General features: G+C 46.9%; 2 protein-coding genes across 4 annotated transcripts; one reads left to right on the top strand and one right to left on the bottom strand.

The window, feature by feature from the left end:
* Nucleotides 1-3896: 3896 nt before the first annotated feature.
* LOC139759507 (uncharacterized) lies at nucleotides 3897-9747 on the bottom strand. 3 transcript variants are annotated; one of them, XM_071681704.1, is made up of 4 exons: nucleotides 7535-9747; nucleotides 6790-6853; nucleotides 5896-5994; nucleotides 3897-4474 (listed from the first exon to the last, which is right to left on the bottom strand). In XM_071681704.1, the coding sequence occupies exons 1-4, from the start codon at nucleotides 7535-7537 to the stop codon at nucleotides 4188-4190; spliced, it is 453 nt and encodes a 150-aa protein (XP_071537805.1). In that variant the 5' UTR covers nucleotides 7538-9747; the 3' UTR covers nucleotides 3897-4187. The 3 variants fall into 3 exon arrangements, with proteins under 3 accessions (XP_071537805.1, XP_071537804.1, XP_071537806.1); XM_071681703.1 differs by having other exon boundaries at nucleotides 6781-6853; nucleotides 7535-9744; XM_071681705.1 differs by lacking the exon at nucleotides 6790-6853.
* Nucleotides 9748-10137: 390 nt separating this feature from the next.
* LOC139759506 (uncharacterized) lies at nucleotides 10138-13173 on the top strand. Its single transcript, XM_071681701.1, has 4 exons — nucleotides 10138-10162; nucleotides 11159-11231; nucleotides 11499-11594; nucleotides 12239-13173. Exons 1-4 carry the CDS (start codon nucleotides 10160-10162, stop codon nucleotides 12532-12534), a joined length of 468 nt encoding a protein of 155 aa, XP_071537802.1. The 5' UTR covers nucleotides 10138-10159; the 3' UTR covers nucleotides 12535-13173.
* Nucleotides 13174-14434: the final 1261 nt, after the last annotated feature.

Below are 14434 nucleotides of genomic sequence, written 5' to 3'. Positions count from 1 at the left end.
TGCAACGGTGTTTAAACGCACATCTGTAGACACTGTTGTCAACACGTCCATATGCACACTAGCGTTGAGCCTAATTGGGAGAATTATATTCTTTTTTTGACTGAACAAGTTGATATGTTAAGTTGTTCGGGCCAGCCCTAAGAGCGGGTCGGGCTGGTTACTTTCATAGCCACATTATGGAGGAGTAATGAGTGAGAAACCGACAACATTCAGGCCAGCTGATGTGTCCACTCTCCCTGAGTGAGGACATCCAGGGAGGAGGAGAGAGGGAGTGTGTGTGTGTGTGTGTGTGTGTGTGTGTGTGTGTATCTTATGACATACCTATGAGGACCAATGGCGAGGTGTTTCTTTTCTTTCTTTTTTTTTGTCATGAGGTAAAGCTAGTTCGTAGCTCTCTCTCTCTCTCTCTCTCTCTCTCTCTCTCTCTCTCTCTCTCTCTCTCTCTCTCTCTCTCTCTCTCTCTCTCTCTCTCTCTCTCTCTCTCTCTTCTGAATGAGAGAGAGAGAGAGAGAGTGCTTTTAAGGCCCTTCTGCTGCTGCTTGAGACCATAAGCCGTCTGCTCCCGGGTTATGGTTAGGGCCGTGCAAGCTGTATGTATCTTCCGCAACATTTGGTCTGTGGTGAATATTTGGGGTGTGGTGAAGGGGTTGGCCCACCGTGTGCTACACACACACACACACACACACACACGGCGGTGGCAATATCTGAGACTACAGGGGAGGATAAGATGATTACAGAAGACAAAGCGTTAATGAATAAGTGACTTACTGACTTATGGATGTCGTGAATATGATTTGTTTGGTTTTGAATACTGTTTGCAAGTATTTTACTGGGTTTGTGATGGATCTTGTCTCCCAGAGCTATCGAGAATATCTGCCCTAAATATAGATGGAATGCTCTTGAAATCCCTCTTTGCTTTTCTCTTTTGTCTGTTTATAGAATACAATGCCAACCAGATAACTGGCCTTGATGTTCAATTGTCTCTCCCTCTCAAGGAAAGTCTGCTTGATCCCAACAGCAACAGAGAAGGGGAAGCTGTTAAGATAAAGAGTCTTAGCTTAGGACCAGCTATCTATCAATCTATCTCAAAGTCCCGCATGTCAACGAAATGATGCCTTTCATTCAAACAGTCACTGTGTCGCAGAGGAACCAGTAAGACTCATGATGTAGGGTCACCATGACCACGTCTATAAGTGTGACTGGCCCATAAGATGTGTTCTAAGGATTCCCGAGCTGCGTTTGGTCAAAGGATTCCTCTCGAGGTCTTCACTCACCTATACTTAAACTTAACTATTTTCCAATTTCCCATATTTATTTTTAAGTATCGTAGAGAGAGAAACGTAAAGCAATTTAAAAAAAAAATGATCATTTCCTTTCTTTTCTTCATTTTTGAGGGTGGGGGTGGATGGCTGGGTGAGGGTGGGGTGGATGGCTGGGTGAGGGTGAGGTGGATGGCTGGGTGAGGGTGGGGTGGATGGCTGGGTGAGGGTGGGGGTGGATGGCTGGGTGAGGGTGGGGTGGATGGTTGGGTGAGGGTGGGGTGGATGGCTGGGTGAGGGTGGGGGTGGATGGCTGGGTGAGGGTGGGGTGAATGGCTGGGTGAGGGTGAGGTGGATGGCTGGGTGAGGGTGGGGTGGATGGCTGGGTGAGGGTGGGGGTGGATGGTTGGGTGAGGGTGGGGTGGATGGCTGGGTGAGGGTGGGGGTGGATGGCTGGGTGAGGGTGGGGGTGGATGGCTGGGTGAGGGTGGGGTGGATGGCTGGGTGAGGGTGGGGTGGATGGCTGGGTGAGGGTGGGGTGGATGGCTGGGTGAGGGTGGGGTGGATGGCTGGGTGAGGGTGGGGTGGATGGCTGGGTGAGGGTGGGGTGGATGGCTGGGTGAGGGTGGGGTGGATGGCTGGGTGAGGGTGGGGTGGATGGCTGGGTGAGGGTGGGGTGGATGGCTGGGTGAGGGTGGGGTGGATGGCTGGGTGAGGGTGGGGTGGATGGCTGGGTGAGGGTGAGGGTGGATGGCTGGGTGAGGGTTGGGGTAGATGGCTGGGTGAGGGTGGGGTGGATGGCTGGGTGAGGGTGGGGTGGATGGCTGGGTGAGGGTGGGGTGGATGGCTGGGTGAGGGTGGGGTGAATGGCTGGGTGAGGGTGGGGGTGGATGGCTGGGTGAGGGTGGGGTGGATGGCTGGGTGAGGGTGGGGTGGATGGCTGGGTGAGGGTGGGGTGGATGGTTGGGTGAGGGTGGGGTGGATGGCTGGGTGAGGGTGGGGTGGATGGCTGGGTGAGGGTGGGGTGGATGGCTGGGTGAGGGTGGGGTGGATGGCTGGGTGAGGGTGGGGGTGGATGGCTGGGTGAGGGTGGGGGTGGATGGCTGGGTGAGGGTGGGGTGGATGGCTGGGTGAGGGTGGGGTGGATGGCTGGGTGCTTCAGTTTGAGTCCTTTCCTGCCACGTTGAATGTCCCTCATTTAAGCTATTGGTGAGTGATAATCACGTAGGACTGAGGTTGCTGGAAAGCTCTCCATTACGGTTTTCTAGTCAAATTCCTTCATATTTCTTAACAGAATCTTTTCTCTTTCATACCCATAACATCTCTCCAGATAACCATATAGAAGTGAACGAAGCATATCAAGAAACAGTGACACGTATTCAAAGCAGAGACTGAGAGTTTTTAACATAGGATTATTCATTGGTAATGTATTGGTCATTTCACATTCATCATCACCCCGAACACAGGTGTACGCCAGACTGTGGAAGCCGTAGGCTAAACCATAGCTATGGGCTATTCCCATACTGTCGCTGGCTCTCGCTCTCTCTAACTCGTCATTAGAATAAGGAATGCATTAGGGGGATTGGACGATGGTGTCACTTCTACACCTCATACAGACTAACTCCCTCTCGTAGCCTGGTATGTCTTTGTTGCCGTTGAGACCTGCGAGTGGCCAATAGCCTCCTCCTCCTCCTCCTACACACACCCACACACACACACACCCTCCTCATGACTTCATCATTACCACAAGCGCAGAGAAAGGACGAGTCTTGAGCCTCTTCCCCAGAGGGGGATGAAGGGGAAGTTTGTGGTGTGGCGGAACCCACCACCGTCCCTCTCACAGCCGCCACTGAGAAAGCTGCAAACTTGTTTCACAATTCCTTGTGATGTGTGATTCCCTCGTACGCTGCTGAGTCGACTGTGATGAGCTTTCGAACGGTCGAGAGGGGCGTTAAGTCCACACAGTAACTATGTACGTACCTTTACCAAGGAAGTGATTGGAGCAACTGTGACGGTCTTTGAGGAAAACTATGGCTGGGAATGACGAGGATCAGATTCGAAACTCTTCAGAAGCGAGATCAAATGTTGGATACTTCCTGATTCGCTCCTTCCTTGATGAGCAGTGGAATACTCGCTCATGATTTCTTTTACACAGAGAGCAAGGAATCCGGTACCCACATTGTAGATACTTGTGAATCTCTACATCCAGCTCAAGAACTGGTTTCCTTTTATCATGTGTTTGCTTAGTAACAATAAGAAATGAATGAAGATTCTCTTCTCAGTCTCCAAGCACAATGAATTCTGCTTCCAACTTTCGATTTCCTCGTCTTCTAATGTTCGACTACAGGCCACCAGGGGCGTGAGCTGATGACATCTAAGAAAAACCTGGATAGTCCTGATCATATATGCATCGACGGAACTTTGGTAACGTTTTAAAAAAGTAATTTTTTCTGAGGTTTGTAGAGAAAAAAAAATCCGTTACATTTCCTTCTTTGTTTTGATGTGTGAGTAAATGACTGTCATTCGTACATGTTGAGATCATATTGAGTTTTGTGCAAGAGGATTTCATTCATCTGTTTAGCTATTCATCTACCTGATTATCCAACCTGAGGAAGATACAAAAGATACGAGGACAAAAACTTGCAAGCATATGTATTCATTTAGGGGTCAGCTATGTACATATTCACACATGGCCAATCGTCTTTCTCGACCTGTACGAGATAACGGGGCGTTTAAGAGACTGGCCAATCAAGCAACAGACAAGAGAACGAGACATTCCGGAGAAGAAGAACGAATTACGGGAAGCGGTGAGGATGGTAGTTAGGGTCACTCCCTCCCCTACATGTTGAGGAGAGATCTGATGTGCTCACCTAACACCCTCCTCTCGTCCCTAGGGCGCCCATAGTCATCACCGCTGCTGCATCCGCGTCAACACAGGTTGAACTGCAACCCGGGGAAAGTGCACATGATTGAGGCGGAGACGGTGACGGAGCGGTTGGTGGAGAAGGTGGTGATGGTGGCCGTGGTGCTCGAAGTCCTCCAGATCGTAAAGAGAAACTTCTCCTGGTTGGGCGCGGCATCGGACAGGATGGAGTCCTCTGCCTGGCTGCTACTGATGAGGTCGCTCTGGCTGGCGTCCTGGTCCACCGTCAGCTTCCTGGCACGGCGCAGGCGACGCCCAGAGCAAGCCATGTTGTTGGCGGCCGTATCGTCAGCTGGTAAACAGTTAAGCACAGATAAGAACTGGTCATTCAGAGGTAAAAAAAAAAAAAAAAAAGAGAAGAAAAAGAATGAAAAAAAGGAAAAAAAGATCAGAGTGTGTGGCATAGAAAGAGTGAACATGTACATATGTTTTCGTAAACTTATGACTGAGATAGAATACTCCTCTTCCTCAGAGGAAATAAAGTTACTGTTTTCTCCAAGTTAGTCAAGTTGTTGAACTTTAGGCAATTATCACGAACTTGATCTACCCCTGCGCTATTTTGACTATTAGCCAGTGTGATATATTTTCTTTTCCCCGATTCCATTTGACATGACTGTTACACACATCCTCACTGACAATCACCTCCAACTATGCACTAAGAGCCTTCACTTCATACATGATCAACATCTCCGCTTGGAATGGGGGAAGTGGGGCAGCAATGCTTCTTCATAGATCATACTTTCATACCAATTGCTGGCTGGAAAAACAAATATATAGAAAAATACACGTTCTTAGAGGTTCTTATTCTGTGACAGACTCTGTACCAGAACGTAGACGAGTCATAGATACTTCCTTCTTTAACTCGTGTTTAGTTTGCCTCCACATGATTGAGGTAGAAGGATCTCAGACGCCCCTCTCGGCGTCCGTATACGTGTACGTGCACACACGCCCACGCTTCGGTTTATGTCATGTAACAGTCAACACTTGATGTATGTACGCACCTTGGTTGAATCTGACATCCAAAGTCGGTTCTCATCGACTGTTCGATGCACGGTCAAGTAAGTAACTTTCAAACGCAGATGCATTTACTCGTGAGCGCTTCAGCATCCCACCAGCAGTAGGTCGCCTCTGACCTACAATTTTACCCCTTGCAAGACGGAACTTCGTCATCTGTGACGTCCTAAGCTTTTTCTGTGTACGAAAAGCCAGAACGCAATGGAAGGCATGTGTTAATCATGGGCCGAATGTTGATACGAAGATGAGAAGACAACGTCTCGTCTTTTTCTTCTTTAGTTCTGTCTTCACGATCAGTTGGAAATGTGAAAAGTTTGCTCAGCGAGGGCAAGGGAACCTCTACAATGTCTTACCTTCCGTACTGCTATAACGAAAGGAAACATATGTAAGCATTGATCGTATCTCGATGTGTGTGTGTGTGTGTGTGTGTGTGTGTGTGTGTGTGTGTGTGTGTGTGTGTGTCCTGTTTCCTGGGCCACATTTATTGACCATTGCCATGATACATCTCTGACGACAACAGGCTTTATACACCATTGTTCTAAGTGAAAATAAATAGATGCTTACGTGTTTTTTTTTCTATGTTTACCTTTCCGAATGAGAGTTTTGAGATCATATACCAAGGCCAGCTTATAACCCTCTTTACGAACAATGGTACAGATGACTGTCTCATAGTATGAGGTAAATGAGGCCTTCACTTACTGGTGAAACAGGTGTACGGCACCGTAGATGTGAATGAGGACAAGAAAGTCCATGTGGTTGTGGAGTATGACTTCACGAAGAATTTGGCCTCGTTTTCACCTGGTAAAGAAAAGAAAACAAGCTGTCATTGCTATCATCCATTTGCAGTCTTTCTTTAAGATGTTGATATGACAGTGTTCTATATTCTTTGGTTTCAGTCTGAGAGAGAGAATGGGTTTAAAACACACTCAACCTCACGTAAATAACATGAGAATAAAAAATTGTGTTGTGGAAGAAAAGCTTCCATAAGCTGATAACGATTGCTATACCATGAGTCACTATTCCAACCCTTACGGAGAACTTTACCTGGCTCACCCTCCAGAGTTGCAACTTTACCTGGCTCACCCTCCAGAGTTGCAACTTTACCTGGCTCACCCTCCAGAGTTGCAACTTTACCTGGCTCACCCTCCAGAGTTGCAACTTTACCTGGCTCACCCTCCAGAGTTGCAACTTTACCTGGCTCACCCTCCAGAGTTGTAACTTTACCTGGCTAACCCTCCAGAGTTGCAACTTTACCTGGCTCACCCTCCAGAGTTGCAACTTTACCTGGCTCACCCTCCAGAGTTGTAACTTTACCTGGCTCACCCTCCAGAGTTGTAACTTTACCTGGCTAACCCTCCAGAGTTGCAACTTTACCTGGCTCACCCTCCAGAGTTGCAACTTTACCTGGCTCACCCTCCAGAGTTGTAACTTTACCTGGCTCACCCTCCAGAGTTGCAACTTTACCTGGCTCACCCTCCAGAGTTGCAACTTTACCTGGCTCACCCTCCAGAGTTGCAACTTTACCTGGCTCACCCTCCAGAGTTGCAACTTTACCTGGCTCACCCTCCAGAGTTGCAACTTTACCTGGCTCACCCTCCAGAGTTGCTGCGGCCTCAGTACACAGCAGCGCGAGGACCAGAACAGCCGTTGGTGCTTTCTGAAAATGGAGACCTTGAGTTAACTGCTGCTTCCTTTAAGAAGAGATTATCTTGGCCTTTGCCCTGAGGGCCTGAATGAACTGCAACCCGCAAGAGGAACCGTTTGATTACCTGTCCACGAAGAAGGCGCCACCTGTCATCCGAGGTGGGAGATGCTAGTTGCCACCTACGTGGCCCCCTGCTCTTTGCTCCCTATTGGGATTTTGGAATCTATTGTTGATGTGGGACTGAATACGTTTTCATCTGTGTTAAGAGTGTTGGCAGCTGGCTGTGGGGACTCTGGTACTAAGTGGCGTTATTTGTACTGAATACTACTAGACCAGACGACATCTCCTTCTCTCTCCTGTTACTCCATATCCTAGTAGTCTTTTCCTTAACCCTCTGTTCCCCCTCAATTGTAAATCACAAGTTTCTCCCAGCAGCTGCCGGCAGAAATTTTCTCGTTCATCATTAAGAAAAAAAAAAAAAACAGAAAACAGATTTTTCCACCCTCTCAAAACTTCTGTTTCTGGTATTACTTTGCGCCTCTCTCTCTCTCTCTCTCTCCTCTCTCTCTCTCTCTCTCTCTCTCTCTCTCTCTCTCTCTCTCTCTCTCTCTCTCTCTCTCTCTCTCTCTCTCTTTGGAAGTGTTATCAGCCGCTTGGGATCGCATCACACCGTCTCTACACGTCAGGACTTACCATCTTGCCGAGTCCGGAGTTCCTCTCCTCGCGCGTTGTCGCAGGCGAATCCCTGCATTATATACAGAACTAACGCCTCAGACCGACCAGGATGTTACACAGTATTACCACAGGAAAATTGTCTGATTTATCGACTCTCTCGCATTCCTCGCCTGTGTTAGCTTCCTCTCTTTTACCAGCAGTGCCTATGTGGTACATGACCCTCCTCCCTGATGGCGATGGTATGGGTCTGGTGCTGTGCGAGTATTTTCTCGTTGAATTTGAGGAAGGGTAAGTCATCTGACACAAAGATTCAAAAAATTCGTGTCCAAAAGTGAGAACTCACAGGGGAGGCCGAACGTGTCCTCGACCTCGCCTGTGCTTGCATACGTGTTCTCGACCTCGTCTGTGGTCTCGTACGTGTCCTCGACCTCCCCTACGCTCGCGTACGTGTGCTCGACCTCGTATGTGCTTGCGTACGTGTGTTCGACCTCGCCTGTGCTTGCGTACGTGTCCTCGACCTAGCCTGTGCTTGCGTACGTGTCCTCGACCTAGCCTGTGCTTGCGTACGTGTCCTCGACCTCGCCTGTGCTTGCGTACGTGTCCGCGACCTCGCCTGTGCTTGCATACGTGTCCTCGACCTCGCCTGTGCTTGCGTACGTGTCCTCGACCTCGCCTGTGCTTGCGTACGTGTCCTCAACCTCGCCTGTGCTTGCAAACCGTTGGTTGATCTCTGTCTCTCCGGCCAAAGTAAGTCAGCTGGACGATCGGTCAACACGTCTATGACACTGAGAGTCTCATAATAACAAGTGTTATACATTCTATGGGGAAAAAAATCTTTCAAACGTGATTTTTCTTTAATTTGCATATCAGTTTTGTACCATTCTGTTTTTTCCCCAGGTACAAATGAAGTCAATTGTAGTCTGTGTTTAGTGACTGATGATGGTAGACAGACAGACATAAGTTGTGGACGATGGAGCAGAAGAACTGAATGATAGGCAATGCGTAACACCCCTTCATAAGTTACGTAGTTCCTGAACTATGCCTCAAGTGAAGTACTTAACCCATACAAAAGAAGAGAAAGATTGTAAGGCGACCAGTTAGGTGACTTTGATTTTGAAGATATTTGTATAGATGACGAAAGTGGACTTTTTTTATAGAACGACATATACAGAAAAGTACGTAGAAGTACATGGGAAATGCAGATAACAGATAGTTCATGTTAAGGTTTATTATGAAGGCTTCGGGACTTTCAATAGATGTGTTTGTCATACCATGGGGATGAAGCACCTCCTTCTCACTACCATCGCGAAGTTTGAACCCATCTTGATGAAAATCTGCCGAACTGACGGAGTGGACGAAGAGGTAGCAACAACAATCAACGAGATAAAAGCAGCCACTGAAGGAGAATGCGCCCAGATCCCCCACATGAACCGCTTAATGCGCCCAAATCCCACATATGAACCGCTTAATGCGCCCAGATCCCATATGAACCGCTTAATGCGCCCAGATCCCACATAGGAACTGCTTAATGCGCCCATATCCCATATGAACCGCTTAATGCTGTTTGCAACACAATGGAACTACGTTATCATCAGTGTCTGGGCCAGAATGGCTATCTGTCTGAACACATGCGATGGCTTAGAATAATGACACATCTGTCTTCTTTTAATTGGAATTATGAATCTTGGACGTAGTTTAACTAACATTGTATTAATAAAGATTCAAAGTGCGTATGCATTTTTTGTCACCCTGTGTGTGTGTGTGTGTGTGTGTGTGTGTGTGTGTGTAGGGACGTGAGAGAACACTTCCTCCGCAAGATGGTTGTGGACTCTGGCAACACTACGCGAAAAGCAAGTGCAAAAGTGAGAGAGAGAGAGTGTGAGCCCTGGGGTGCGGAGCTTCCTCTCTCCCTCTATAACACAGTGATGCTATAACACCACGTGAGACACCAGCATCAAATTCACGATACCCCAGAACACAAATCTTAATTGTTGGTTGTTCGAAGCGCTCAGAACACAAGTATTATACTCTGGGCTGTTCGGAGCGCTTCATCCACCTGTAGTTCTCTTCACTGCAGACACTATGTGGAATGAAGTGCACAACATCGTTCGTGATGAGAGTAAGGTGATGGTAATGTTGATATGCAGTGGTGAGACTGCTTTTCTAAAGGATGCGACGGAGGGGGTTACATCCGTATATAACCCACTCCTTCTATGTGTGTGTGACGAAGCTTTGAACATCAACCGTACATTTCTATATATCTTCTCAACTTTTCCTCGTGGCTCGCCGTTGCTCCCATACATTTTCCTGGTTTTTTTTTGGTTGCCATATCACCCCTTTTTACCCATAATATAATATCAATGGATCTCAATCATTCACTGGGCCAAAGGTATGATATAGGTACTCAGATGTCCAAAGGTATGATATAGATACTCAGATGTCCAAAGTCGTTATTAAACGTGTTGAAATGTTGAAGCAACATTTCTAAACTACCTTCAGACAGTATTCCGAGACGATTTCCTCTAGTGTATGGTTCGTCTGGGCGATATCAAACTAATTTTCCTCTTATCAGACGTCGTTGCAACCATATAAAAGCCAAAGACGGTGACCATATGAGAGAGTGATAATCCGCCCCCACACAAGATGGTAAGGCCTGATTTTGTCTCTAAGAACTCGCGACTAACTCATAAACGAGTCACTGGTAATATCTTGCTGCTCTCTCTCTCTCTCTCTCTCTCTCTCTCTCTCTCTCTCTCTCTCTCTCTCTCTCTCTCTCTCTCTCTCTCTCTCTCCTCTCAAGAATTCCACCATTTCCCCCGCTACTGCTTGGATTGTAACCTCGAAATTCCAGGACTCAGCGAAAGAGGTCGTGGCGTCTGTGACTTAAAAAAAAAAAAGAAAATCGTGAAGAAATATTAACCCTGACATCATCTTGTTTGTGCCAACACTCTACGTAGAGTCCTGACACCAATGGGGTCTCAAGAAAGGTATTCAACACTGGTTGAATGTCCTCATACAAGCCCTGTGGAGAGGTGTTACTACCATCTGAACTACTAACATTGGATAACGCAGTCTTCACAAGCAAAAGACTCACAACCAAGTTAGATCCGAACGCAAGTGGTCTGAGTCACCAGGTGAATAGCATTTAAATCATTACTCATTCCCTCCAACAACTGCAGCTAACCTAGCCCCCAGTGTGGCAGCTGCCAGGTGAATAGCCTTCCTCAGCAGCTAACACAGACAACAGCTAATGGGGATCGCCAGTGGCAGAAGTTACTTCAGTGTCTTTCTGCAGTAGCTAACAGAGACAATGACCCTCCCTCCCTCCGCTGTTAACTCCGCCAGGTAAACGCAAAAGCGAGCAAGGTATCCCACTGGCAAAAGCAGCTAGGATGATCACCACTGTACACCACTAACTCACGCTTGTACCTATGGACGGCAGGTATAAGTGATCCACATAGGTAGATATCTAATTCAATAATCGAGGGAGGAGTTTCCAATGGATGTGGTCACCAACTGCTTCTTATTCCAGAGAGATAACTCAGTGTGCAAAGTTTAGCTGCTGATATGAATATCATCTCCATTTGGCAAAAGTAGGTAGGATCCTTCCTCAACCCAATTACCTTTATTCTTCACTTACAGAAGGCATTGGTGGGCGTCCTGGTCCTGTCGCTTGTATGTGGTTCCGCCGTGGCCGACACTCAAGAGGGAAAAGGTATTTCTCACACCTTGTACATCATAAGTTGGAGTGAGAGCTGATGTTGTGAGCCAAGTCTACTTACAATGATTATAAGATAACTGTCTGTCATATGAATTCAAATCATGATAAAAGTCTATGTGTACGTATCAAAATTTCGTTATTTTTGTTCCATATACATTTATCATTTTCTCTCTCTCTCTCTCTCTCTCTCTCTCTCTCTCTCTCTCTCTCTCTCTCTCTCTCTCTCTCTCTCTCTCTCTCTCTCTCTCTCCCCCCCCTCAGATGAGAGCGCCAAGTTCTTCGTAAGGTCCTACTCGACGACCACCTGGACCTTCCTCTCATCCCTCACCTCCACCATCCCCTACACCTGCTACACCAGTAAGTACAGAACGCCAGATCCTCACGGAAGAAACTAAGATACAGATAAACTTTACCTTCGTCAGATTCTGTTGTTGCTTTTGTGTGACATTAATATACTAGTTATTCCCAAGCTGAACATCAGCGACTACTGACTAGGTAGTAAAGGCACTGAGATCAGAATATTCTTCGTAGCTACGTATAGTCAACCATTGGGCTGTGATACTTTCACTTAGGACCATTTACAAGATGATGGCTGATGAATTCCATTACAACAAACAAAGTTAATATCACCGAGACTACCAAATGTTAACTAACATTAACTATTCTGTTGATTTTCCCTTTAATGTATTTGTTAGAAAATTAGGATATAGCTCTTTGGTTCTGGAATAAAAAAGGAAAGGGAAGAAAGACAAGAGAGGCAAGTATAAGAACGACAAAGATCATTAAGATCTTGACATTCAGAATGACCTATTATGTGAATGGTTGTTAAGTCGATGGGCAGAAGGCTGTTCTGTCGTTAACTTATACCCTGCGGAGGCTCAAGCCTACCTGGGAATGTGCCTGACTCTGAGCCTAGTTGCGACCTCCAGCCGGCTCTGAATCGTATGTTTTAACCTTATTAGCCACACGAGTATAATTGAATACCCTCATCTCTACCACAGCTGGGGCTGCGAATCCCCCTGCCTGTATGGGAAGGAGACGACGCCGCGCTAAGAAACTCAAATTAAATTTGGACGACGCCTTCGAGATGGACGAGATCTCAAGCAGCAGCGATGGCCAGGTTCTTGCCGGCGAGGAGGAGGATGGGTATTCCAACAAGGAGAAGTTCTTCTTCACTCTCTGGAGGACTTCCAGCACCACGTTCACCATCACCACCTTCTCCACCAACCGCTCCGTCACTGTCTCCGTCTCTGTCTTCTGTACTTATCCAGGGATAGCACTGCAGCTGTGTGGTTAAGGCGTGATCTGCGTGTTGGAGAATGACACAGGTTCACACCTCATCTCTGGTCGACTGGGCCTGCTGTATGAAGACTGGGGTTTGGTTTTGTGTAAACAAGACACAGAGCTACGCACTCCAGTCTCGCGAGACTGGCTGGTGTGGCCTGTGAATTGGCGCAGGTTGTGTAATAGAGCAATAGTTAACACTTACATTGGGCTACAGTTAGGAACTTTATCTTATTAATGAACTGCTGATAACGCTTCCCGTCCACCTTGTTCTTATCAGGTGTCCTGATGGCCTCACACTGTAGCCAATGATATCTTTACTGGCACAAAACCAATCAGCGTTGTAGAGGTTATATAGCCAATAATCCTTTTGAACACGACGGTAAAACAACCATTAGGGTTTATAGAATGGCCCTATGACCTGACCCTTTGCAATCGACGGGTCAGAAGCCAGGTTGCTTCAAAGGGCTGAGGTCAATGCAGTTTCAGTGTTGCCTAAACAACGGTCTTAACTTGTCTATGTTAGTCGACAACTATAAAAAATTTACCAGAGTTGAGCGAGTGAACTGGACAGTGGATATTTGGACAGGATTCTTGTTTATAATGTATATACATAATTGACCCCTATGAATGTATTTGATCTTAGACAAAATGAGTTTTCCATTCCCCAACCTTGGCTCTCAAAGTGTTTGAATGGTGTTTGCTCCATGGAATATCCTAATGCTCTCTATTGAGATTAGTCGATGAATGGGTAGCTCATGTATATACATATATATCCCGGGTTCGATCCTGGCTGTTGGTGGTTTGTATGTACTATGAAGGTGCGCGTTCCTATGCACTTTGTTCGTATATATATATATATATATATATATATATATATATATATATATATATATATATATATATATATATATATATATATATATATATATATATATATGACAGCTACTTCAGGGAAACTACGTTATATCTCAATAGGTTTTCCCTGGAGATCTATGGCTAACTGAACAGCAGGGGAGACACACACTGCTTGTGGATTATGCCAACGTACTGAGCGAGGGTCAGCGATCGATGATCCTCCTCCACTCGTCACCACCCATCGTAAACAGATAGACTCTTACTCACTGGTGCCAAATATCTTCATCTGTGTTTTGCCCCAGCTTCTCACACTCTCCATGGGACCATGAACTACACAACACACACAGACGGACAGTTCCTCTTAACCACAATTTCCTGTGACAATGTCCCATAGGGAAAGGAAAGAGGACAGTTTGAGAATCGCGAGTCCTGCCTATGAGGACTAATACTGCGGCCCTCCAGTGCGGTAACGTATTTCGAAGGATATCCTACGGTTTCTTGAGAAACTACACCACAGTGGGCCTGTGGTCTTCACGTTCTAAATGGCGCGGACGATGTGGATGCCTTACGCAAACCCGCGGGATCCGGCTCGGTAATCAAACCTTGCCTATCTCAATCGTACGCCAAGGCCGCCTGGATCACCCTGTCATCTACGCTCTCATCATGAGTTGGTTGACTCAGGCGAATCATTATAGTCACGTGACTCTTTGCCTGCCGGACAGGGCGATGGGAGACGGTGGGAGGACGATTGTTGCTTCTGGGTGGGGTAAACGTCTCGATGCCAGCGGAGATGGGAGCTGTGAGCGTGTTCGTCACAGTGGCAGGTCAGCTCAGGGGCAGACGACAGGGTGAGGGGGATGGGGCGGAAGGGTGAGAAATAACGAGGGTTCTGGGAGCACTGAAGAATGTGTGGAAAGAGTAATCCTTATCAAGGTGAAAATGGGTTTTTTGAAGGTATAGTGATCCCAACAATTATTTCTTTATGGATGCGAGGCATGGGCTATAGATTATTTTGTACTGAGGAGGATGGATGTGTTAAAAATGAAGTGTATGAG

This window comes from Panulirus ornatus, chromosome 33 (genome assembly GCF_036320965.1).
Source record: "Panulirus ornatus isolate Po-2019 chromosome 33, ASM3632096v1, whole genome shotgun sequence".
Classification (NCBI taxonomy): domain Eukaryota; kingdom Metazoa; phylum Arthropoda; class Malacostraca; order Decapoda; family Palinuridae; genus Panulirus; species Panulirus ornatus.
Note: the sequence above shows the minus strand (reverse complement) of the source record. Positions and strands in the feature narration are given on the sequence as shown.